Source organism: Mustelus asterias, unplaced genomic scaffold (assembly GCF_964213995.1).
Source record: "Mustelus asterias unplaced genomic scaffold, sMusAst1.hap1.1 HAP1_SCAFFOLD_2474, whole genome shotgun sequence".
NCBI lineage: Eukaryota > Metazoa > Chordata > Chondrichthyes > Carcharhiniformes > Triakidae > Mustelus > Mustelus asterias.
The window spans coordinates 27,821-53,223 of record NW_027592419.1 but is presented as its reverse complement, the minus strand read 5'-3'; the positions used below and the strand labels follow the sequence as shown (position 1 = coordinate 53,223).

General features: G+C 41.4%; 1 protein-coding gene across 1 annotated transcript in view; it reads right to left on the bottom strand.

Annotated features, from left to right (window-relative positions):
* Nucleotides 1-811: 811 nt before the first annotated feature.
* Nucleotides 812-25,403, bottom strand: part of LOC144489722 (cytosolic 5'-nucleotidase 1A-like) — a 43,911-nt gene continuing 19,319 nt past the window's right edge. Inside the window, exons 3-7 of the mRNA XM_078207575.1 lie at nt 11,226-11,393; nt 10,643-10,772; nt 8,017-8,139; nt 7,183-7,361; nt 812-5,343 (exon numbers count right to left, since the gene is read on the bottom strand). Of these exons, the coding sequence (XP_078063701.1) occupies nt 5,038-5,343; nt 7,183-7,361; nt 8,017-8,139; nt 10,643-10,772; nt 11,226-11,393 (906 nt within the window). The 3' untranslated portion in view covers nt 812-5,037. The remainder of the gene's footprint in view (nt 5,344-7,182; nt 7,362-8,016; nt 8,140-10,642; nt 10,773-11,225; nt 11,394-25,403) is intronic.

The window sequence follows — 25,403 nt, the reverse complement described above, 5'->3', positions numbered from 1 at the left end:
ACCCTCATCTGAGTACTCAGCAGCAGAGCTCGTGGGCGCTCCTGTCCAGCGAGTTAGCATCTGTGCTATTCTTTTTCCCGCCATGGCTCCTGTCCAATTGTATCTGCTATCTCACCATGTGAGAATATAGGAATGCAGTGCCTGAAAGTGAGGTGGAAATGGACTAAATTGTGGTTTACAAAGAGAATTGGATAAACAGTTGTAGGGAAAAATATTTCAGGGCTACAGGGAAACAGTAAGGAAATAGGACCGACTAAGTTGCTCTGCCAGTGAGCTGTCATGGACTCGAGACAATGAATGACTTCCTTCTGTGCTGTAACCATTCTATGACTCAGTTTATGATTCTGTTGTGCTTTGCACCCACTTCTTCAGATTGTGAATTTTGTTGCTCTGGGTTTAATAGAAATGGTGAGTGTTATTGTTTTGTTGGGAACACCAAGCAGACCTTTTGCAGCAAGCACTTCTCAATATAAAGAGTAATGTTTCCAATAGTGCTTTTTAAATTTTTTTTACACACCAGTTGTTTTGCAGTCATTACTGCAGCCTCATCAGTGCAGACCCTAATGTAAAATCCAACAACTCCAAAATACCATCTGACTTTGTTGTTGTGCTGAGCTCTTTGTGAAACACCTTTGTGTGTTCCAATATTTGGGGGGGGGGGTTAATTGTGGCTTTATGATTTCACTTATGCCTTCACCTCTTCAAGCCGTGCTCTCCCAACTTGCTGAACAAAATTCTGAGATCTGTTTATTGTGATAAATTTATATATTTAAAGCCTCTGCTTGAAAGAACACAAAAACAACAGCATTTTGTAAAACCTGTTGGTTTTATTGTGGTGTTGACAGCATGAATCAACTCATTCTTTGCATAATACAGAGTAAATAGCAATCCAGGCCGCTAGCCATTTCCAAACTATTATACAATATACCATCAAAAAAGCTAATGTATTGTAAATTGGAATATAACAGAATTGTTCCCAAATCTAGGAGAAACAACTTGATGAAACCACTCTTCTTGCCTTTGTATAAGTGCAAGGACAATATTTTCTGAATTAGGAATTATACACTGCTCACATAATTAGTTAATAACGACATCCAAGTATTGAATAGTATTGCATAATTTGATTGAATACAACTTAATCTCAATTACATTTTGAGAATGAGTTTGGTAGCACTCTGGCAACAACTGAAACCTAATTCCCAGGAACTTTGGCAAGGAAAAGTTCTTGCCAAAGAACTTCGGTCACAATATTTAAAAGGATGAAAGCCCATTTGGATACTGAGAAAATAATTCCCACCTCACCACTTTTTTCTCCTATGAAACACAATATAGGCTGCACTGTGTTCCTAAAATGTGCATACAAAATGTGCTACTCTTTTACCATGACGGTACAAATTCTGGTGGTGCATTGCTAGACCGGGCAGAACCTAATCTGCTGCTTTTACCCCACTACCCTATCCCAAATCCTGCAGGCAGATTTGTTTGTTTGGCTGTTCATAACTTCATTAGCACTTAATCGTCTGGGGTAATGGAATAATGGTGCAGCCCCTCACTTCTCTATGAAAGGGTCAACAGACTGCTCTGACCAACAAATGCAAGGATTTAAAATACTTTCTGCATAGATTCTTCACCTTGGGCCCTAGATTCAAACTATAACCATCCTTCTAGGATCAACTGTTGTAAAATTTGTTCTTAGTGGGGCTCATATAGCCAGCAGTTTCTTGCAGGTAGAGGCATTTGAATTATCTGACAGGATCTCTGGGGCAGCTCAGAAAAGTGTAAACCCAAGATAATACCAGCATGGAGTGCAGAAGTGGAATTTAGGATCGCAGTTGTAAAGGGGCCAGAGCACAAGGTGCATGCCCACTTTCCAGCAAAGCATCCTAATTCTATCCCATGAACTTGTGGAATTTCCAGGCTAGTGTGTAATATTACCCATTCATATGTATAAAGAGTGTGCTATTCTTGTGTTAGATACACAGGGTGCGATTTTCCTACACCATCTTTTACCATAGAGACAGGGCATGTTATTATCCTATAAGGTCTCCATTCCCCATGTTTAGTGTTAATTTCCTGCAAGATGCAGGAAGATTGATATTTACAATATAACCACAGCCTTATTAAATTTTCAGCCCTTGTAACTGTGGAACTAAGTGCTCAGTGTTCTTTTGCTGATTTGAATTCAAATATAGATTATATAAATTAGTTGGCTCTTTGGCTTAGATCTTGCAATTTATGACATCATCTAATGTACCATAGGATATTGCCTTGTAACATTGTCTCAGATACTGTAAGGTTCATAAAATGCTCTTTAGTTCACATAATTCAAGCTATGCTACAGACTGCATTTTTATACCATTTTGCTCACAGCTAAAAAGGCTATCAGTGACACATTTAAGCAAGCTGTAGTTTTAAAATTGCTCTCAAGCTGGAAGAATGAGACTTTGGAATTTTGCAATGCTCAATTGCATTTTGGTTGTGCTCCGATAATTCAGTTTCACACTGATAGCACAGTTTCTACAATAATGAAACACTGCCATTTGTGAAAGTCAATCGGTAATCAGTGCTCCCTTTTCTGGTCTGAATGTATTGCTTTCTTTCTGGAGTATGGTTCCATTGGGTATCAATAGCCCTCTGATGCCTCAAGCAAATAATTCTCCATGTGCAAACCTAGAGAGTAAATGCCAAGTCATTAGTCCAAGGGAAGGGCAATATAACCAGGACTCAGGCCATCTTCCCTTGACATCCATATGCAGTCACTGGAAGAGTCACCAGGGTGATTGGAAAAAACCCAAGCCAATGCCCTCCTCAATAATCCAGGCATGTTAATGAAAACTGCAGCATCCCTACTCCTCCCCAGAGATCAAACTTAGGTTTTCCTGGTCTATACAGCCCACCGATGCAGTGTACAAACTCATGAGCCACTAAGTGGGGGTCAATAATCAGTAAGTATATAAAAAAGGACATCAGCTATAAAGAGAAACACATGTAAGCTAAGGAATAAGGCTCATTTCATATTCAAATACAGATTTTTATAAAGCCAATATAGAACATAAAAAATGGGAGCAGGAGTAAGCTATGTGGTCCCTGTAGCCTGCTCTGCATACTGTTGGAATGCAAGTAACCTGCAGGTTGTGCACACTAGCCGTGCTTAGTCTCCTGTCACGACTCATTTCCGAGATGTAATAGTTCAGCTACAATTTCTACTACCAACCTAATGCACATTGCACCACAAACCTTAAAGATCAGAAAAAACATCTATATTATTTTCAAATGCCTCTAATTTCCCTCACTAAATTACATATTTAGTTTGTCAGCATTACAAATGTAAAAAGAATACAACTGAATGAAAATATTCCACGCTTGAATCCCTCACCGAAAAGAACTCCTCGGAGCTCCAAAATTACAATATTGAACTGCACTAACACTTTATCACAGAAGCCAACAAGTGCACCTAAAGAAGCAACAGTGACTGTTCCGTGTATTCCTTAAACCTAATACTTCATCGTGGAAGGACCATAAACAGTTCTTTGTTTTTTTCATACAGTTAACACTTGAAAATGTTTCCTGTTGCAGGACCCCTTTATACCCTCTATTCCAGCAGTGAGGCACACATTATAGGATAATGTAAAACAGAGCCCGAATTCCTTCCTGGAATCTGTCTACCTTCCAATGTTTATATTAGTGTAGCTGCAAATTGATAGATTTCCACATGTGGTATTGCTCACCAGGTTCTCCAGCTTTAATGTTTATTGGCATATTGGAGAATATACAAGGCTCTGTAGAGGAGGAATTATTCTATGTATGAGCAACTATTTTAAAAATAGCTCCACAGAGCACATTTCCAGCAATGAGAGCTCTTCCCTTTGCGCTAACTTTCTGATAATATCTGAATAGCTTTTGACTCCCCAGTAGAAAATCAGAAATGGATGGTAAAGGAAGTGTGACAGCCAAACATTCTATTCAGGTGTGTCTGTGGGAGGTCAGGATGACTTTCTACTGACCTATTGGGGCCTTCATTGGGTGTCTTAAAAGATTCCATTTGTCAGTGTGACTATGATGGCTGCCCTGGCCAGGAGGTTATTAAAATTACCTCGCAGGGTCCTATTTTAGTGATAGGACCCAGACTCAAATATTATAATGAAGCATTTACCTGACTCAGGCAGATGCCTCAATCACCTGGCATTTAAACAGCTTGCAGGATGGGATCAAAGCAGGGAAAAGAGCTGCTCAATTTTAACTCATGTTCTGCCCTGGTGGAGGGAGTTAAAATGTCTCCAATGTATGAATTATTTTTTTATTGGCTTGTCATTTAAAAGATCTCCCAAAATTGTCAAGTTTACAAACAAAACACTTGAATTTTAGCCAGGCAATCAAGAATTTGACACCAAGCTCCAGTCTGGAGAGTTACAGCCTTTTTCTGTTGACTTTGGTACAACTCTCCAGTGCAACCTAAATTTAGGAGAACTTGAGGCAAATTAATAGAATTCCGGAAATCATAAGTTGTGGAAATCAGAGCAAAAAAAGCCTCCACCACTGATAAAATAAAAAAAGTTCATAAAACAAGTTGAAAATCAGCATCTTCAACTTGTTAAAACTTCTTTTAATTTTATCAACCAGGACACTGACTTTCTGATGGCAGCACTAGTGCTTTGATCCTTTTTAAAATAAATGTTCTGTGAATTTTGTGATTGCAAGTGCTGGGAATGGCACTAGGAGTAAAGAAAAACCCATAATTATTTTACAAGCGCTCTTCAGCGAGGGAGATTAATTTCTATGGTCTATATTTGGATGGAAGACTTTAATATACAAGGGTAAATTTTCCAATTTTGCGCTTCTTCTGAGGAGCCTCACCTATTTCAAAGTACATGTTGGTAAATTGTGCATACGCAGACCATGGTTTCAATGGATAGAAATTCTCGGCCTGTGAACAAGCCTGCTCCTGTGAAGCTCTGCTCCTAGAGTGAGCAATCAGAAAATTAACCCTACAATGCTAGGCAATATCACTGCCCATGAGAGGTAAAGGGCCACTTCAAACTATTCGCAGCAACTTGGCACAAAGCCAGATGGAATTCCATGTGCACGTGCCCCTTTGATATTACGCGCATTATCATCAAAGAAAATGTGAGGTTGGATCTGGGCTAAAAGAGGGCCTTTCGGAGACCCTGCCATAAAGAAAGCTTCATCTATCTTGAGTCCCCAGTTACGCAGTGTTTTAATAGCTCGTATACCCAGATCATTGCCACTTCTCGCCGTCACCAGGTATGTGCAGATTGGGTCATTCTCTGGGCTAAACTTCTTTTTCATCTCTCCAAGAATCATGGCAAACTCCTTCAAAGGGCCCTATCAAAAGAACATTAAATTATTAACAGGATAACAATGAGCTTTTAAAAAGTTAGCAAATATATGAAAGATAAAGGTGTTGGGGTTTATGTAAAATTTAATGAATGGCACTAACTGCATATGGTAAGTGACAATCCCATGCTGAAATTGCAATGGCATTCTTTTCCCCCTTTCTATTTTGCTGTTTACTCACCCTTGGATACAGCTCACAGGCTCGCTCTGATAGCTTGGGCAATAATTTAGAGGTTCAACAGTGAGTGTCATCAAAATTTTTGACTTTTTTGTTCTAGGGATAATATTTTTTCTGTCCATTTTAGTGAATCAGTAATGAACAGGTGTTTACAGATTAACTAAAATGAACAGAAATAGGAAAATATTTGTGCGGTGAATAAATATTGTACATACCAAACTAACAATACAAGTTTTATTTATTTGTGCCAACAAGTAGGCTTCCATTAACATTGCAATGAAATTACTGTAAAAATCCCCCAGTCGCCACACTCCGACGCCTGTTCGGGTATGCTGACAGAGAATTTAGCATGGCCAATGCACCTAACCAGCACGCCTTTCAGACTGTGGGAGGAAACTGGAACACCCAGAGGGAACCCACGCAGACACTGGGAGAACGTGCAGACTGCACAGATAGTGACCCAAGCCGGAAAGCGAACCTGGATCCCTGGTGCTGTGAGGCAGCACTGCTAACCACTGTGTCACCGTGCCGCCCTGGGAGCCATTTCCATCCAGTTTATGTTTGGGTTTTGGAAATGCAATCATATTGAGTGTACTTTCCATAGTCACGCGACGCTACAATGAGGCAGGCTACCTGTAGGCTGCCATTTCTAACGAGTTCAATAAAGACTCTCACTGAGTACACACTGAAGTAGTATGACTGTCCTTATGCATGAAACAGTTTACATTCGTGTTACCTGTGGCAGATTCACTGCTCCATTCACTGCCTCGTTGATTGTGGGATGTCGATCAAAGCTGATTTGCATCACTGCTTTCTCTCTTCCTCACAAATGAAACAAAATCCTTTTTGGACAGAGGGCTATTCCCGAAGTGCAGAAATCGAGTGAAAAAACATCTATTTGTAATTTTAATAGCATGATCTGCCCTATTATTCCCCCTCTCAACTCACTGTGGAGGTGTAGCACGGTAGCACAGTGGTTAGCACTGCTGCTTCACAGCTCCAGGGTCCCGGGTTCGATTCCCGGCTTGGGTCACTGTCTGTGTGGAGTTTGCACATTCTCCTCGTGTCTGCGTGGGTTTCCTCCGGGTGCTCCGGTTTCCTCCCACAGTCCAAAGATGTGCGGGTTAGGTTGATTGGCCAGGTTAAAAAAAATTGCCCCTGAGAGTCCTGGGATGCGTAGGTTAGAGGCTTTAGTGGGTAAAATATGTGGGGGTAGGGCCTGGGTGGGATTGTGGTCGGTGCAGACTCGATGGCCGAATGGCCTCCTTCTGCACTGTAGGGTTTCTATGATTTCTATGTGTGTTCACCCTCTGCTCAAAAACTACCCAGACTGCATGTCTGAAATCAGACAGCAGCACAATACACAAAGAACTCCAAGTAAGTATAAACCACATGCAAAAAGATTATGATCTACTACTAGCTAGCTATTACTACTGATCTAAGAGGCAAATCTCCTGATTGCAGTTCTCCATTATTCTGCCTGAAGAACTACAGCTGCTCGGTTAAACTGTTATCAGGTGTTAGGATGTAGCTAAGATGCTTCAGGGTGAAGTGTGAGGTATAATTGTGGAGTACAGAGAACATGGCCAAGCACTGAAGCAAAATTCTGAATATCATGCAACAAATTCTGATTAAAATATAAACCTCACCTCTCCCATAGGAACATGCTCCATGTCCTTCTCATACTTGATGACTCCGTCCAAACCCTGCTCTCTGAATACAACATCAGTCTCATCTGAGAACAACACTGAGTCCCCATCAAAAGCCACCTTTAGATGTTCGTCTGCTGTCTGACACTCGTGATGTAGCATTAGAGCTGCAGGAATGTCTTTGGGGGGGAAAGAAAACTTGCACTTTAATTCATATATGAATGGCATGTATGTGCATTTGTTTCCTATGTTCCAACAATGACTACACTTCAAAGTACTTCATGGAACATAAGAACTTTGAAATGTCTAGTAGTTATGAAAAGTGCTGTAGAAATGCAAGTCTTCCCTTTTCCCTTTATGACTATATTCATGAGGCTAGTGAACCTCAGCTCCAAGATCACAGTTGAGCTCCAGAGCTTGGGTGAGGAAATTAAAATTAGCCAGGCTTGCTTCATTGCTCAGGTGAATAACATGTACCCCAGAAATGTGAGGAATGAGGGTACGCAGACATTTCCACAAGGGACACTTCATTCCTGCAGCAGCCACTATTCTGGGTTCACCAGGTGCTTTGCACAATTATCTATGAGTATCTCTCAATTATTTGTACAAGAGTCTCATCCCCTCCTCTGGGTGTCTTTCAATCACAATGCAATTTCCTCAATGCTATCCCACATCCTTCGACGTGATTCCTCCTCCAGCTATCTCATTTTTCAAGAAATCTCATCCTAATGCCCAATAACCCACAAATTCTTCGGTGGAATTTCAAGTGCAAAGTTCTCAAGGAGCTCTTCTTTCTCTGTATAATGCACAAACTTCACAAATCAAGACACTTACCTTTTTTCAATGCATTACAAACTGCAGATTCACTCGCTGAAAGAAACAGCTTCACGTCATGTGAGTGTAGGTACACTGAAGGATCGCTTCCATTTAGAAAATAAAATTTGCTAATCTCCAAATCTAGGAATAAAAGATGCAGACTCTTATCAGCAATCTGGACTAACAGCTGATGCACAGGCTGGACCTTGTTGCCAACTGCTAAATTTTCTACCTGTTCCTAAATTGGCGTCAGTCGTTAGTGCTATCACCTACATGAGGAAGTTATGGGTTTAAGTCCCACTATTGAGACTTGAGCATAAAATTTAGGCTGGCACTTCACGGTGCACTGAAGGAGTTTTGCATTGTTAGAGCTGCTGTCTTCCAAGTGAGACATTAAACCAAGGCCCTGTCTTCCCTATCAGGGTGAAATAAAATATTCAAAGAGCTGGAAACCTTTCCTCGTGTCTTGGTCAACATTTGTTCATCAACATATATTAACAAACCAGCTTATTTATTTCATTGCTGCTGTGGAATCTTGCTGTGTGCAAACTGGCTGCGACGTTTCCCACGTCACAACACTTCAAAAGTACTTTACTGGCTTATAAAACGCCTTGGGACATCCAGAGGTCATGGGATGCACTGTATAAATGCAAGATGTTTCTTTACTGTCTTTCCTTACTCTCCAAAAAATGATAGAGTGTGCTTTTAGCCACAGCATTCAACTTGGTGACACAGCCAAGAAACACTGAAACTCAGCTTGCACAGATGCCTACATTCCAAAGTTATTTAAGATTAGTTGTTGAACCCTAATTTTTCTGGTTCAAAGCTTCACTAGGTTACTTACAGTTGCTGAAAAGAAAATCATGCTGGCTCCCAGAATTCATGCATAAGGTTGTTTCTAGTTGGTTCAGACAATGTTGTAGCCATCATATTGTCATTTACCAAATCTTACCACAAATATGCAGCGTATTCAAAGAATTACTGTATTAACTGCAAATGTTAATGACTAACTCATAAACATAACATTGGCTTTATTGTTAGTGCATTGACACACATTGAGTACAGGAAAGAGATAGAGAATCTGGTGAACTAGTTCAATGACAATAATGTCTCCCTCAATGTTAACAAAATGAAGGACACAGTCATTAACTTCAGGAAGCATAGTGGAGGACATGCTCCTGTCTACATCAATGGGGACAAAGTGGAAATGATCAAGAGCTTGAAGTTTCACCAATATCCTATCCTGGTCCCTCCACGCCAACGCGATAGTAAAGAAGGCCACCAACGCGTCTACTTTCTCAGAAGACTAAGGAAATTTGGCATGTCCACCATGACTCTCTCCAATTTTTACAGATGCACCATAGAAAGCATTATTTCTGTTGTATCACAGCTTGGTCTGGCTCCTGCTCTGTCCAAGACTGCAAGAAACTACAAATGGTCATGAATTAAGCCCAGTCCACCATACAAACCAGCCTCCCATCCATTGACTCTATCTACACTTCCACTGCCTCGGAAAAGCAGCCAGCATAATCAAGGACCCCATGCAACCCGGACATACTCGCTTCCACCTTCTTCCGTCTGGAAAAAGATACAAAAGTTTGAGGTCGCACACCAACCAACACAAGAACAGCTTCTTCCCTGTCCCTGCTGCCATCACACTTTTGAATGGACCTACCTCGGATTAAGTTGATCTTTCTCTACACTCTAGCTATGACTGTAACACTACATTCTGCACTCTCTCCTTTCCTTCCCTATGTATGGTATGCTTTGTCTGTTTAGCGCACAAGAAACAATACCTTTCATTGTATACTGATAAATGTGGCAATAATAAATCAAATCAAAACATGGGAGGTCCTGCTGCTAAAGCAGCTATATGTTGCAGGGGATGCTTTTTGTTTTACTTTATTTGAACCACTTGCATTTATGCTGCATTCGTAGAAGAGAACACTTGTCAGGATTAGTTAAGGAAACCTGATGACCATAAATAACACCAGTGATTGAAACAAAAATAAGAATCATTTTATACCATCACTGTCCTGACAAGATAGCTCCCAATGTTGATATAGAATGTACAATTACTCCGGATACAAAAAATGAGAAATTTTTTGCAAGGTGCTGATAATTATAACACCACCCAATGATTTAGTTGATCTCGGGCAAGGCTATAGTTGGGCAACTGCAATTGTCTTCAGCATCCCTGGGCTAGGAAAGGAAAAAGGATCAGCAGCCTTTCTGTTCTTGATCATGATACAATGATCCCAGCTGAAAACAACACATTTCTGAATAGGTTTAAGCTTGGATATGATACGCTCCAGGACTGAATGTGTTTTTCAACCCTCACGGTCTATGCTTGCATATGCAGAATGGTATTGTGCTTGATTATTGCCTCTGACGAGAGGAGACATCCCAGGGTAATCTGCTCCAGGCTTTTGAAAACAAAATAGATAAAGAGCAGATCGGGAAAGTTAAAATACTTAAAAGCAATTGCAAGATGAATTAAAAATCAATGGAAGAATACTTCTCATATATATGACATCCTTTCTTTACAACATGCAACAGGAGAGATGTAAAGGGTAAGCTACGGTAAAGTATGTAAGAATGAATGCAATTGTTGTGAACACGGCAGTTGTGTGCACCAACTCACCATAATGATTTACACTATTAATGATCCGCACCCCACCTTCAGCGCTGTGAGTTGAGAGAAGGATAATTTCAAAGAGTTGCTTTTCTTCAGGATTTCTTGCCCGTAACCTATTATTTACCATCTGAATGGCCTGAAAGAGACAATAAAGAAAATTGGGCTGCAATCTGAGGGCTAAGGGGGAGGGGGAGGGGGTGAGAAGTGATCATTTATCTATAAATTGCTGTTGCCATTCTTCAAGTACTCAGTTTTTATGCATGAAAATGAAACTATTATGGGTACCTATAAATGGCTTATCACATCAAGACCACCCAAATTGTTTCACAAAATGAAGTACCCTGAATTATCTGCAAGAAATGTATTAGCTGAATTGGGACATGTAGGAAAGGAATCATGTGAGGGTACTATCATAGAAACTGAAACTTAATGGCAATGACGTATTCAAGGATTGTAAAGAACCAAGGAGTTTAAACAAATTTCACACCCAAAACAGTAAAATGTTGCCAATGTGCTATTGTGTTGCTGTGATAGGCAGAAAGGTCATCGCATTATTGGAGGTTGACCCAGGACATGCATAGGAATTTACCTTGGTGAATGGGTAAGCGATGCCTTCCTTCAGAGGTATGTCTTCATTGGTGATTTGAAAGTTTTCAAACTCTTCCAGTCCTTCTGTCAAGAACAACTCATGTTCTTCTTGCATATCAAAGAGAGACCGGACTGAGATGGCAATTATTATGGCCTCTTTTGGGTCTTTCTGCAGCAGAAAGGTTGAGAAGGAGAGAAAATGACTGTTATAACACAGCATAACACTAAAATGTACACCTCACTTTGCCTCAGTACTCCATAACCTAACACAGTAAAGTTCTGCTCTTCATGGGAGTCCATTTCTGCGAAATTTCACGATGGGTGAAATTGTGAACGGCGAACATACTTTATAATGGAAGTGAATTAGATAGGTTCCAACCATCCCCAAATTTGATATTTTGACGGAAAAGAGACAATAAAAAATGTTCGAGTAAATTCAAGACAATTTTACTGAAGAAATTGTCATGGCTGGGCCCGGACATGGTCGGGGGGCAGCGATTGGGTCGTGGGGGGGGGGTCGCATGGCCGGCGATGCGGGGGTCGTGGGCCTTGCCAGTAATCGGGAGGCCGGCCGACAGGGGTCACTGAACATGCGCTGATCCTGGCACTGACAGATCAGCGCATGCGCAGTGGCCCACTCAGCACTATGCTGCCGGCCTCTCAAGTGGGAATAGGCCCCGCCCACTTATTTTCAATGTGATTTACGCTAGTGCGCTCTGCAGTGCACAGAATGTGGGAGATTCATTTTGAAACTCCTGCTGAAAAAAACAGCGAGATTTACTCGTTTTCATGCAAATTCAGCACTTTTTTAGGGAGAATCACCCCCATGGTCTTGGATTAAGATGTGCCTCTCTAGGCAATTATAATGGAAGCAAGGCACTTCCCCAGAAAGGAGAGAAAGAAAGGCTAGACAAAAACAAGAATGTTATGAAAAGTGTTACTTACCTAATGGATTCTAAGGCAGCCTTATTCTTAATGGCAGTTCCTTGCTTTACCTCAATGGACAAAGAGGAAAGGGAATATCATAGAATCCCAGTTCTAATACCAGCCCACAGCTGAGAGCCACAAATAAGTAGGCTTAGGGGAATAGGTTGCAGCATGTGATTCATGACAAGAGAAAGGATGGGCTGAAAGTGGTCACAGCGATATATTCTGAATATAACTTGATCCAACAATGGGAGCGAAATACCTTTCAATGAAGTCACAAATGCCATCCTAAAGTAAACCATCCCTCCTTCTTGACCTGTCTGCAGCCTTTGACATGGTTGATCACACCATCCTCCAATGCCCCTCCACCACTGTTGAACTACGTTTGGTTCCATTTTTCTCTACCTAATCATAGCCAGAATATCTCTGCAATGGTTATTCTTTTCACCCCCAACACCATTAACACTGGTATCCCTCAAAGATCCACATTTGGTCCCAAATATTTTTCATCGGTGACATCATCCAAAACCACCATATTAGATTCCACATGCATGCTTATGAAATCCAGCTCTACCCCACCACCACATCTCTAAACTGTTTGTTTGTCCAACACCTGTACTGGATAAGCAGAAATTTTCAACTCAACATTGGAAACACCAAATTCATTGCCTTCAGTCCCAAACCTCGTCCCCTAGCCTCTGACTCCTTCCCCTCTTCCTGACAACTAGAGGTTGAAACAGATTTTACGCAGTCTGGGTGCCATATTTATTCCCAAGATGATCACGAAGACTACCTATTTCCACTTTTGTAACGTCACTGCCTCCATCCAGCCTCAGCTCATCTGCTGTTGGAACCCTCATTCATGCCTTTGTTATCTCTAGACTTGACTTTTCCAGTGCACTCCAGGTCAGCGCCTCACATTCTACTCTCTGTAAACTTGCATCTTCCAAAGCTCTGCTGTCTGTATCTTGCCTCACACTAAATCCCATTCACCCATCATCCCTGTGCTTGCCGATACACACTGGCTCTTATTTAAGCAGCATCTCAAATTTAAAATTCTCATCCATGTGCTCAAATTCTTCTTGGCCTCACTCCTTGCTATCCCTTGTCATCGTCTCTGGCCCTATCACCCATTGAAATGCCAGTGCTCCTCTATCTCGACCACAATTGCTCCACCATCAGTTGCCACGCTTTTAGTTGTCTAGGCTCTAAGTTAGTGCCAGATGGCCTGACTGGAGACATTTTGGGGCAGTGACTCCTGCTTCCAACTCTCCCAATTGTTGCTTATCCCAACCCTTAGCAGCTTTCCTCTATAACTGCCATGTTCACTGAACTACATTGGCTCCTATTCAAGCAGCTTATTTATTTTAAGATTCTTATTCTTGTTTTCAAACTCCTTCATGGTCTCTGCTCCATATCTTTGTAATTTCCTCCTGTCCCACCCTCTGAGATATCTGTGCTCCTCTAGTTCTCTTCCCTGTGCACCCCCTATATGAATTGCTCGATCACTGCCTAAATCCCAAGCTCTGGAATACCCTTCACTTACATAGGCTCTCTACCCCACTTTCCTCCTTTTATGACACTCTTTAAAACCTGCCTCTTTGATCAAGCTTTTCACCGTCTGATAAAACATATCCTTCTGTGGCTAGGCATCATACTTAAGTTTCATAATGCTCCTGTAAAATGTGCTGGGTCATTTCATGGTGTTAAAGGTACTATATAAATGTAAACTGTTGCTGATTTAGACAGAGATGACCATTGTACTTTTGTATGCATGTGTAGGGAATGGAAAAGAAACAACTTTTCCGAAATGATAAACCACAATGATGAATAACGACAATCTATAAAAGAGGAAATTGCAGTTTCCGAGTTAGAGAATCAGATCAGATGTGTCATATTAGATCCTTAGGTAGGTTCGCGAGTGAAATGCATTTTCCATTATATCGTCAAGGAGCTAAGTCTGCAGCATATGAATTCTAATATTTTATTTGAAATTGAAACCTTGTATGCAAGATTAAGGCACTTGTGTTTATTAATCTCATCATCTTGATCAGGATTTACAAGACTAAAGTTAGAAAGCCAGATACGGTGAAGCTTTTTTGAGAAAACTATGCCATAGATTGCAAGTCCATTACAAGAAATAGAGATGGGATGTGGTTTTACTTGTCAAACCGACACACACACCACCCCAAACAATGGTTGCCGCACAATCAATGAGCTAAAAATGTGACATTTGACAGAACTGTGCAATCCACAGCTTTATATCTGACATTTCTGCTTGTGTTCAGTCACAATTGAATAAAACCACCGACAGTCATGATCTTTTACAAGTGCAGAGCTCCAGAATCTGAATCCACTGGGCTCACGACATTGTGGTTGTTGTATCCAAGAAGGGATCACTGGTGTATAGAACAATGGAAACTGCTTACAAGATACACCCAAATTAGTCCCATCCCCTGCCCTTTCCCCAAAGCTCTATAGCTGTTTCTTTACAAGTTGGCAGTAACATTGGAGAGACTTAAAAGGTCAGTAACTATTCCCAAATCTGAATCTTACTGGTAAGTGCCCTTGTATGAATAGTAGGCTGGGACAGAATCAGGTGTGGTTATAATATCCCCAGAGGTAAACAACTGTTAATGCACTTTAAGTGAAGAATACATACTTTAGTGGAGCAATGAGGGGACGCCTTCAATAATAAAACTGTACGTCAGTAAGACATAGGGAAGGGAGAGAAAGGTGGTGAATATTACATTTTCAGATTCTTGTAGGTTGTTAAATTTAAGAGGCACTCTTTTTGGGGTTGGGGTGGAGTTTAATGTTTTTTATTAAGTTTCCATACACTCTCGGGGCATGGGTTGTTAAATGTACATATAATAACACAGATTGCATCACTTTACAGTGAATGTTCAGTGAATGGCCATGGCCGTTCTTGGTCAGTGTGCTGAGTGCTTGTAAGTGGCACTGGTTATTAAGGCAAAAGATTCAGCAGCAGTTATTGTGTCCTGTCACCTTTTGAAGCAATTTGATTCTGTGGACTGAGCGAGTGGGAGGCTGGGCTGAAGAAAAGGGCCTTCTTATTTCCTGGTGCAATCCAACCCTACGTTCAGATTGTCAAATGTCACACATGCTTTGATCATATTTGGAGTGACTACTAAAAAAAGGACTGAATTTTCTCACATGCACATCCATGAGTCATACAACTTTTTGTGTCCAAAGCAGCCGAGTTGAGGTTGGGGCTGGGTCAGTCATAGCTTGTGTTGGTTCAGACAACACTTTCCATAAAGATGGAGGATGAAGCAAAATAGAATGTAAGGCTAAAGAGAATTCCTGTGACTGAAGTTCCGTCAGCAATCACCTCTCCTGATCAAGTAGGCTTGAGAACATTTGAGCAGTAAAGCATTACAAGTTGATCCAAGCACATTCTGTTCTGGTATTGAAAAGAATTAACACCATCTCAGCTGGATTCTTTAAATCATTGTTGATTCATGTATTAACATAAACTCTGTAAATCAAGGAGGTGATAGCAAGAGGATTCTTGCAAGCAATTACAAAATTAGCATCTTCTTCCTCTGAGCCAAAATTGACAACCTTGGTGGTCAAAGCCACATTCCATATAAATGAGGAAACAGTTCGAGTATGCCCTGATGGGTTTTAAACTTAACAACAGCTGCTTATGTGAACATGCAATTGTCAATATCCCCATGACACAGACTTGATCAACAATTGACCAGCAGCTTCTCCACACTGTTTGTTAATCCCTAATGGTCTTACGACATAACATTAGTTTGCAGATGACTGACAAAATGCTGACTATGATTTTTATTTGTCATGCCATGCAGCTGAAAGCACTCACATGCTGTACGAAAAATTGGGGCAAACCAGAGATGCACGTGGCCTTAAAAAAGGATGTGAAAGATTTAGTCCAGACTGTGGTGAAGATTTCAGTTTGAAAGCCCACCCCTCAGTTTTGTGTGTAATATTGCTGAAGCAGGAAGAATCGGAGGGAAAATAGGAGAGATGGGGAAGCAAGAGAGAAAATCGAAAGAATTAAGTACGCAATAAAAAGTGAGAGCAAGAAAATGAGTGTGTGAAAAAAGAGACAAAAGTTAGTGTGAGGCAAGGAAAAGAGAATTACATAGCAAGGTCCATGACCTTTGCCATAGCTTCCTTCAAATATTGGTGCATCTCAGCCACCGGATTCTGTTGATTGCTGACTTGCTCCACATTCTGCAGATTTTCAGCTAACATTCAATGAATTTCAGAAAGTGTATTTATTTATAACATGATTGCTTAAAGACGATTTTTGGGATATCCCCAAGCCTCCCTCTTCTCTCTTATACCAAGAACTGCCAAACCAATCAATAACAAAGATAAATAATAATGAGAATGAACAGTCAGAAGGCTGGCAGATATTATGCTTGATTTTGTAAGATTCAGGTATAACTAATTTTCAACATGACTGCAGTTGTGCCTTCACCACAAACAATTTGCCTCTTTGATCAAATTACTGGCTGGGACATCTGAGGGGAAGCCGATGTTATATATTTAAAATTTCCAGAAACCAAAGCAAGAAATGTAACTTTATAGAATTAATTTTAATGGTTGCCTCAAAATAATTAAAGTATAAAGATCTGGCATTGGTACTGGTTTCTGCTTTCTTAATTTCCTATGTTGTTCATAGCCTTTTTGTATGAATTAATTGGTTCAACATAAGCTCACATCTCTGCTTTCCAAATATTAAAGTCATTTTTACAATATCTGTTGTTTTACCAGAGTAGAAATAGTGAACCGACTAACCAGATGATACAAAAGTCACTTTTCAAACTGGTTGTTCCCTCCAGTAGAATCAATGAACTAGGCACTTGCTAGCAGGAAATAATTTAACTTTCCTATCAATTATTAGTAGGAATACAGAACAAGCTCATAGGGCTTAATAGCCTATCTCCTATTCCTATGGCTCTAAAGGCAGCAAAGTCAAGATACTAACACATCTCTCTCTCTACTCATGGCCTGCTGGTCGTTTTGCTTTCAATCTCTTTGTCTTGCAATTGGGAAGTTATCCCTTTTCTGTCTCCCAATCCCAGGCCTGGTTCTCTGTGGAGTACACGATTCATCTGTACCACTCTCTGCTTGTCCCATTTTGCTCTCAAAATCTCTCATCTGCTAATTTCATCCTGCACTCTCTCCCTGCCTAGCAATCCTGCCAGCACCCAGGACTATACTATCTAGCAACTTAACTTTTATACAGCCATTTAAAATAAATGAAGTACTGAATCAAACTGTAAATAATCTCAAGGTGCAATGGCAGCTTTTCTATCGAGTGATGGCAGCATATAACTACCTATAGGTGTCGCCCTCCAACTGAAAAGGAACTTTTAAATCTTATACATAGATCCCTTGTTAGGATACAGAACTACCTCCGATGCAAGTGGTTCAACTTGTCCTAGCTGCCTGTACACTGAACATTATCCTGCACAATTACAGGCTATTTTACCCCACAACAGTCAGTAACAGATAAAACAAATGCACCAGTGATAAGTGTTCAGCAAACAAATAGATCAACAGCATGGAGTGCAGCAAGGCTGAATTAAAATGTGGACAATGAACTTTTTGAAAGAAAATAAGTGCTTTTCCAATATTTTTGGGACGGCCGGGTGTAACCGGTGGAGTGCCCCAAGTATTGGTTTGGGTTTCAGTTATTTACATATACGCCAATGACTTCAAGAGAATATAGGCTGGTGGAATGGGTGGACATGAGGTTGATAAAATTTATTGCAGAAAAGTGGGAAGTGATGCATTTTGGTAGGAAAAGTGAGGAAAGGCAATATAGGATAAATTATACAAATCTAAAGGGGGTGCAGAAGGAGGGCCTGAGGAATACATAAACAAATCATTCAACAGGATAGGTTGAGAAGTGGTTATGTTTATGAGATCCTTGGTTTTATAAATAGAGGCACATAGTACTAAAGCAAATAAGTCATGGTGAACCTTTATTACACTGGCTCGACCTCAATTGGAGTATTGTGCTCAGTTCTGAGCATCGCATGTTAGGAAGGATATGAAGGCATAAGTGAGGTTGCAGGAAAAATATACAATAATGGCTCCAGGAATTTCAGTTATGTGTTAGACTGGAGAATCCGAGGTTGTTCCTCAGAGAGAAGGTCTAAAAGGAGATTTGACAGATATATGGGAAGTATGAGGTAATATATGAGGTATGAGGTAAGACAAAGGATTACACGAAGATCGGTAGGATCCTGAAAAATGCTGAAGATCAAGGGGCCTTGAAGTGCAAATAAAAGAGGCAGCACGGTGGCACAGTGGTTAGCACTGCTGCCTCACAGCGCCAGAGATTCAGGTTCAATTCCGGCCTCGGGTCACTGCCTGTGTCTGCGTGGGTTTGCTCCGGGTGCTCTGGTTTCCTTCCACACTCCAAATATGTGCGGGTTAGGTGATGGGCCTGCTAAATTGACACTAGTGTCAGGGGGGTTAGCACGGTAAGTATGTGGAGTTATGGGAATAGGGCCTGGGTGAGATAATGGTTGGTGCAGACTCGATGGGCCGAATGGCCTGCTTCTGCACTGTACAGATTCTATGATTCTATATTCAAAATCACGAAGGATCCAGATAGAGCAGACAGGGAAAACTGTTCCAGTTAGCAGAAGAGTGGAAGAGCTAGAGGGCATTGAGTTGAGGTGGTTGACAAAAAAAGACAAGGGCGACATGAGAAAAAATGGTTTTACGCAGCGTGTAGTTAGGATCTGGAATGCACAGCCTCAGACAGTGGTGCACCCAGGCAGATTAAATTATAGTTTTCAACAGGAATTCGATAATTATCTGAGGAAAAAAAATGCAAGACTACAGGAAAAGAGTGGGGGAGTGCAATGAACTGAGTTGTACTTGTAGAGAGCACTTGGACACAATAGGCTGAATGGCCTCCTTCTGTGCTGTAACCATTCTATGATTCTTTATCCATCAATGCAAGGAAGATACTTCTAGATGATAACTAACATACGCCGTTAAGCTCCCTTAACAGAGAGCACCCCTTGATGGTTCAGTTGATAACTGCAGTGGGTATAACTAAGAAGATAAAGTTTCGGTTCAGAGTCACTGCTCTCTTTGTACTGAGTCAGCTTCTATCAACTGATAGAGCAGCCAGAGGATAACAACTTACCTCACTATCTGTGGGCTGGGACAGAAAGGCGAGTCAGAATTTTAGTTTGTAAACTCTCACAAATGGCTCTTGCCAAAAGAATACATTTGTGAATACTAGCCGAGGACAGGATCAAGCTGGACTATGATTAAATTGACTACCAATATCACCAGGCCCATGTATGGGCAGATATTTTACCTCTGTGGCACTGGCTAAACATGTAGTCAGTTACTTACTTTGTGCAGCCTGCACAGGGGGACTTTTCCCAGTTTTTTTTTTACTGTGTTACTGTTTAAGTGCACCTGGTGTGTTCCTAGCTGTGTCATGCACCAGGAACATGAAGGTCTTGAACAGGAGCAAAAATTTCTTAAAGTGGAAATGACATTCATATTGTAGCAAATTTTGAAACTCCAGACATACTCTCTTCCATCTTCTTCCATTGGGAAAAAGATGCAAAAGTCTGAGAATACATACCATCCGACTAAAGAACAGCTTCCTCCCTGCTGCCATCAGACTTTTGAATAGACCTACCATATATTAAGCTGACCTTTCTCTACACCCTTTCTGTAACTGCACCACTATATTCTGCATACTCTTCTTTCCTTCTTCCTTCTGTACTCTATGAACAATATGTTTTGTCTGTATGGCGCGCAAGTAACAATACTTTTCACTGTATGCCGATGCATGTGACAATATTAAATCAAGAGGTGAGGTTGGATAGGCTTGGGTTGTTTTCGTTGGAGCAGAGAAGACTGAAGGGTGATTTGATCAAGGTGTACAAGATTATGAGGGGTGTGGACAGGGCGGTAGGGAGCAGCTGTTCCCCTTAGTTGAAGGGTCAGTCATGAGGGGACACAAGTTCAAGATGAGGGGCAGGAGGTTTAGGAGGGATGTGAGGAAAAACGTTTCCACCCAGAGGGTGGTGGTGGTCTAGAATGTGCTGCCTGGGAGGGTGGGAGAGGCGGGTTGCCTCACATCCTTTAAAAAGTACCTGGATAAGTACTTGGCACATCATAACATTCAAGGCTATGAGCCAAGTGCTGGTAAATGGAATTAGGTAGGTAGGTAGGTCAGGTGCTTCTCACATGTCGGTGCAGACTCGATAGGCAGAAGGGCCTCTTCTGCACTGTATAATTCTGTGATTTTGTAATAAAAGCACATTCCATAAGTATTTAAACTGCAAGTGGCTACGAGCCTCAAGCCATGGAGCAGTGTAAGCTTCCTTCACCACCCACTGTTTGTCCATTAGAAAACCAGGACAAGCAAAAATCAGCACAATGACTCTAATCCCATATTCCACTATCCCTGTGTCCAATGTGCAAATCATCACCACATATAAGAGGAGAATTTTAGCCCCTTGATAAATATGGTGTGGAGGTGACATTGGCAAGAAACAGCCCCTATGGACAGGTACTCCAGCAAGTCTCTGTATCTTCAAAAGAGTTAAAAAATGTCAGAGGTAATGACATTCGTGAACCTTTTATTTCCCCCAGGTGATTATGGGCAATGTAGCTGAGATGCTCGGCAGATAGCCTACTTTCAAGCCTCTGTGGTGTCACAATGATGGCGAAAAACCCTGTATTATGTATGGACAAACTGAACCCTTAATTAAGTGGCATTTTTAAAAATGGATATACAAGATGACTGAGGATGTAAATTCTGGAAATGTCAATTCAGGCACTGTCTGAGTTGCTCTGGTGGGTGATACTACAATGGAAGTCACATGCTGTTTTCAGAGGGGGACAGATCAAAGGCACAAAAGCCATTCAAAAACTGTCATCACCAGTGGAGATAATGGAAGCTAATTATCTTCGCAGCAGAAATGATATCCTGTAAATAACGTCCCAGACCAGTGTGTGGACTTTCATCTTCCAAGAATATATGAGACTGGGATAAAAGCCAGCTACAAAACCTGGTCTGTGTTGACTAGTACAAAAACAGAAAATACTGGAAAATCTCAGCAGTCTGACAGTATCTGTAGGGAGAGAATAGAGCCAACGTTTTGAGTCTAGATGACCCTTCGTCTAGGGATGCCTTCCCTGAAGAAGTACCGCTCTTCGCCACTGTGACAACGAGCGTTGGGTACATCAAAGTGGGTGACTCTGAAGCAAAAATACATCAGCAGTCATCCCTGCTGCTCTGAGGCAGGTTAAAAAAACACACAAGTCTCGCTCTGATTGCTGAAGCAAGCCAAGTCAGCAAAGCCACAGCTGAAAAGGAAGCAAGACAACTTCTCATCTAAGTTTCAGGACACTGGAATCTCAAAACCAACTACTCAACTGCTGAAGTCAGCACTATTGGAATCACGAATCTCAATGGCCACAATACTTCAGCACCTACTCCTCATGGACAAGTCAAAGACTGATTTGTATTTTTTTAAACTTATGTTTGGATTCAATTCTTATTTCTAATCTGTGTGAATGTATGTGCATGTGCTATTATTTTTTCTCACACTTAGTAGCTAATAAATCCATTATTATTTAACTCAAGAAAGCCTGGTTTATTAGGCTCCTTTTGAAACAAAGAAATATTTGAGCTGGGAAAGGGCATCCCACAAGTGATGGGATCATTTCTGAAGTAATCTAGTTGCGACCAACCAAGGGGGTGAATAGAGAAAAGGAGCCAGTTCTTTACCCTCCTGACCCCAGGGCGTACCAATCCAGGGTTATTCCATCGAGAATTTAACAAATTGAGGGATCTCATCTGGGGACCCATCGTAACAACGGACATCACCCAGCAAGAAGCAGACAGTACTGAGCTGGTGTTCAGACACCCTTAAAACTTTCCTCACTTCACTTTGGGGCAAATTCCTTTCTCTGTTCCACCCTCCAATATCAACAAATGCTGAAATGTCTCAAAGCATCTCACCATACAAATTATTTTCGAAGTGCATAGGCTTTAATGCATGGACATATTACATATTCTGGAAGTTGGTTGAAATCAACATTAACACGTACTTTCCAGCATGCATATTCTCAAAAGGAGCCAGGCAGTGGATGCTCTGTGGTAAGTCTTCTACTATCACTGGGTACATTCAAGATGATAGTAGCAGATTTACCCGAGTGCTCTGCTAAATGGTAGATTTAACGTTTTTGAAAATTGTTGTCAACAGTGTCTTTTCTGCTTTTAGAAATGATCTAACTTTGCGTGAGCAGCACAGCTGGACCCAATGATATTGTCTGCAGAGCTAGCTTCATTGGGATGATGAATCTCTTCTGAGCAAAGCACGGCATCCCTTTTTAGCGATGTTGCAGTTACAGAACTGTATGCGGAACCCTGTCTCCTAACTTTCTAAAGAATGTTAATACAATGTATATCTTGCAACAATGCCGGGCTCTCAAGACTGAGAAATTGTAACATTTCAAAGCTGCCAAGTATGAGAAGTGCAGCAAAAGTCAGACACTACACAGATAGATCAAAGGCATCTGAAGAATCTGAGAGGCTGCTCGATATGGTGACGAGAAGGGCTGGGGCAATATCATTTAAGTACTGAATTTAAAATCATTAAACAAAAGCACAAAATTAACTCTAATATGTCTGAGATTGTTATCAATATATGGACCTGGGCTCAAGCTTGGAAGAGGAATGATGCACTAACAGTTTAGAATTAACTAGTGTATGTAGTACATTTATGAAGATGTGACTAGGGCGGTTGATGGAGGAGAACCGGTGGATGCGGTGGATGCGGTGTTTTTGGATTTCCAAAAGGCGTTTGATAAGGTGCCCCATAAAAGGCTGCTGAAGAAGATTAGGGCACACGGAGTTGGGGGTAGTGTGTTAAAGTGGATTGGGGACTGGCTATCCGACAGGAAGCAAAGAGTCGGAATAAATGGGTGTTTTTCCGGTTGGAGGAAGGTAACTAGTGGCGTGCCGCAGGGATCGGTACTCAGGCCGCAACTGTTTACCATTTATATAGATGATCTGGAGGAGGGGACGGAGTGTAGGGTAACGAAGTTTGCAGACGACACAAAGATAAGTGGAAAAGTGAATCGTGTGGAGGACGGAGAAGATCTGCAGAGAGATTTGGACAGGCTGAGTGAGTGGGCGAGGATATGGCAAATGGAGTATAACGTTGAGAAATGCGAGGTTATACACTTTGGAGGAAATAATAACAAATGGGATTACTATCTCAATGGAAACAAATTAAAACATGCTACCGTGCAAAGGGACCTGGGGGCCCTTATGCATGAGACGCAAAAGCCCAGTCTGCAGGTACAACAGGTGATCAAGAAGGCAAATGGGATGTTGGCCTATATCGCGAGGGGGATAGAATATAAAAGCAGGGATGTCTTGATGCACCTGTACAGGGCATTGGTGAGGCCGCAGCTGGAATACTGTGTGCAGTATTGGTCCCCTTATATGAGGAAGGATATATTGGCATTGGAGGGAGTGCAGAGAAGGTTCACCAGGTTGATACCGGAGATGAAGGGTTTGGATTATGAGGAGAGGCTGAGGAGATTGGGTTTGTACTCGTTGGAGTTTAGAAGGATGAGGGGGGATCTTATGGAGACTTATAAGATAATGCGGGGGCTGGATAGGGTGGAGGCGGAGAGATTCTTTCCACTTAGTAAGGAAGTTAAAACTAGAGGACACAGCCTCAAAATAAAGGGGGGTCGGTTTAAGACAGAGTTGAGGAGGAACTTCTTCTCCCAGAGGGTGGTGAATCTCTGGAATTCTCTGCCCACTGAGGTGGTGGAGGCTACCTCGCTGAATATGTTTAAAGCGCGGATGGATGGATTCCTGATCGGTAAGGGAATTAAGGGTTATGGGGATCAGGCGGGTAAGTGGTACTGATCCACGTCAGATCAGCCATGATCTTATTGAATGGCGGGGCAGGCTCGAGGGGCTAGATGGCCTACTCCTGCTCCTATTTCTTATGTTCTTAGTACTGAATGCATGGAACAGATTGATCAGGAAGGTAGAGAATGTGGAAAAATGCAAAGGAGAACTGAGTAGATATAGGACAGAATAGGCAATTTAGGGGTATTTATTTTTAAAATCAGTGCTTTTTTCTATCTCCTACTCTAAAGTATAGCGATAAACCATTATCACTTATGCTAAGGTAAAGTACTGCAGCCATATTGACTTGGTTAATATGACTAGGTTAAAAAGCATTGTGTTGCAATCTCTGAAAGGAAAATAGCATTTAAAGATAATTTAGAGCTCCAGTTAATAAATGAAGGAATGACAGGAAATTTGGCATGTCAGCTATGACTCTCTCCAACTTTTACAGATGCACCACAGAAAGCATTCTTTCTGGTTGTATCACAGCTTGGTATGGCTCCTGCTCTACCAAAGACCGCAAGAAACTACAAAAGGTCGTGAATGTAGCCCAATCCATCATGCAAACCAGCCTCCCATCCATTGACTCTGTCGACACTTCCTGTTGTCCAAGCAAAGCAGCCAGCATAATTAAAGACCCCATGTACCCCGGACATTCTCTCTTCCACCTTCTTCCGTCAGGAAAAAGATACAAAAGTCTGAGGTCACGTACCAACCGACTCAAGAACAGCTTCTTCCCTGCTGCTGTCAGACTTTTGAATGGACCTACCCTTGCATTAAGTTTATCTTTCTCTACACCCTAGCGATGACTGTAACACTACATTCTGCACTCGCTCATTTCCTTCTCTATGAACGGTATGCTTTGTCTGTATAGCACGCAAGAACAATACTTTTCACTGTATGCTAATACATGTGACAATAATAAATCAAATCATTAAGTTTTTACATTTTAAAACATTTACTGTAAAAGCACTATTGGCTAAAACTATGTTATTTTTGTAGGCAACTGATACTTTAAACTAGAGAGGAATATCACTTTTTATACTTATCACAAATTGCACTCTCCAGTCCTTTTAACAAACAGTCCAAAATTATCCACGTTTCCAATGGGTTTCCAAATTCCCATTTGCCCAGTAGCAACTTCAAGTGACCAGTTTCAGGTGCTTTCCTCAGTTTGTAGAGAGATTCTTAAATCCAACATCAGCAATTTAGCCTGTTCAACGTTCATTTTCCAGCCTGGCTATGCCAGGACAAATCTCCTGGAGATCTTCGGCAGAATGTGTATCTTCAACTATAGACCGACTCCCTCTTGCATCCAAC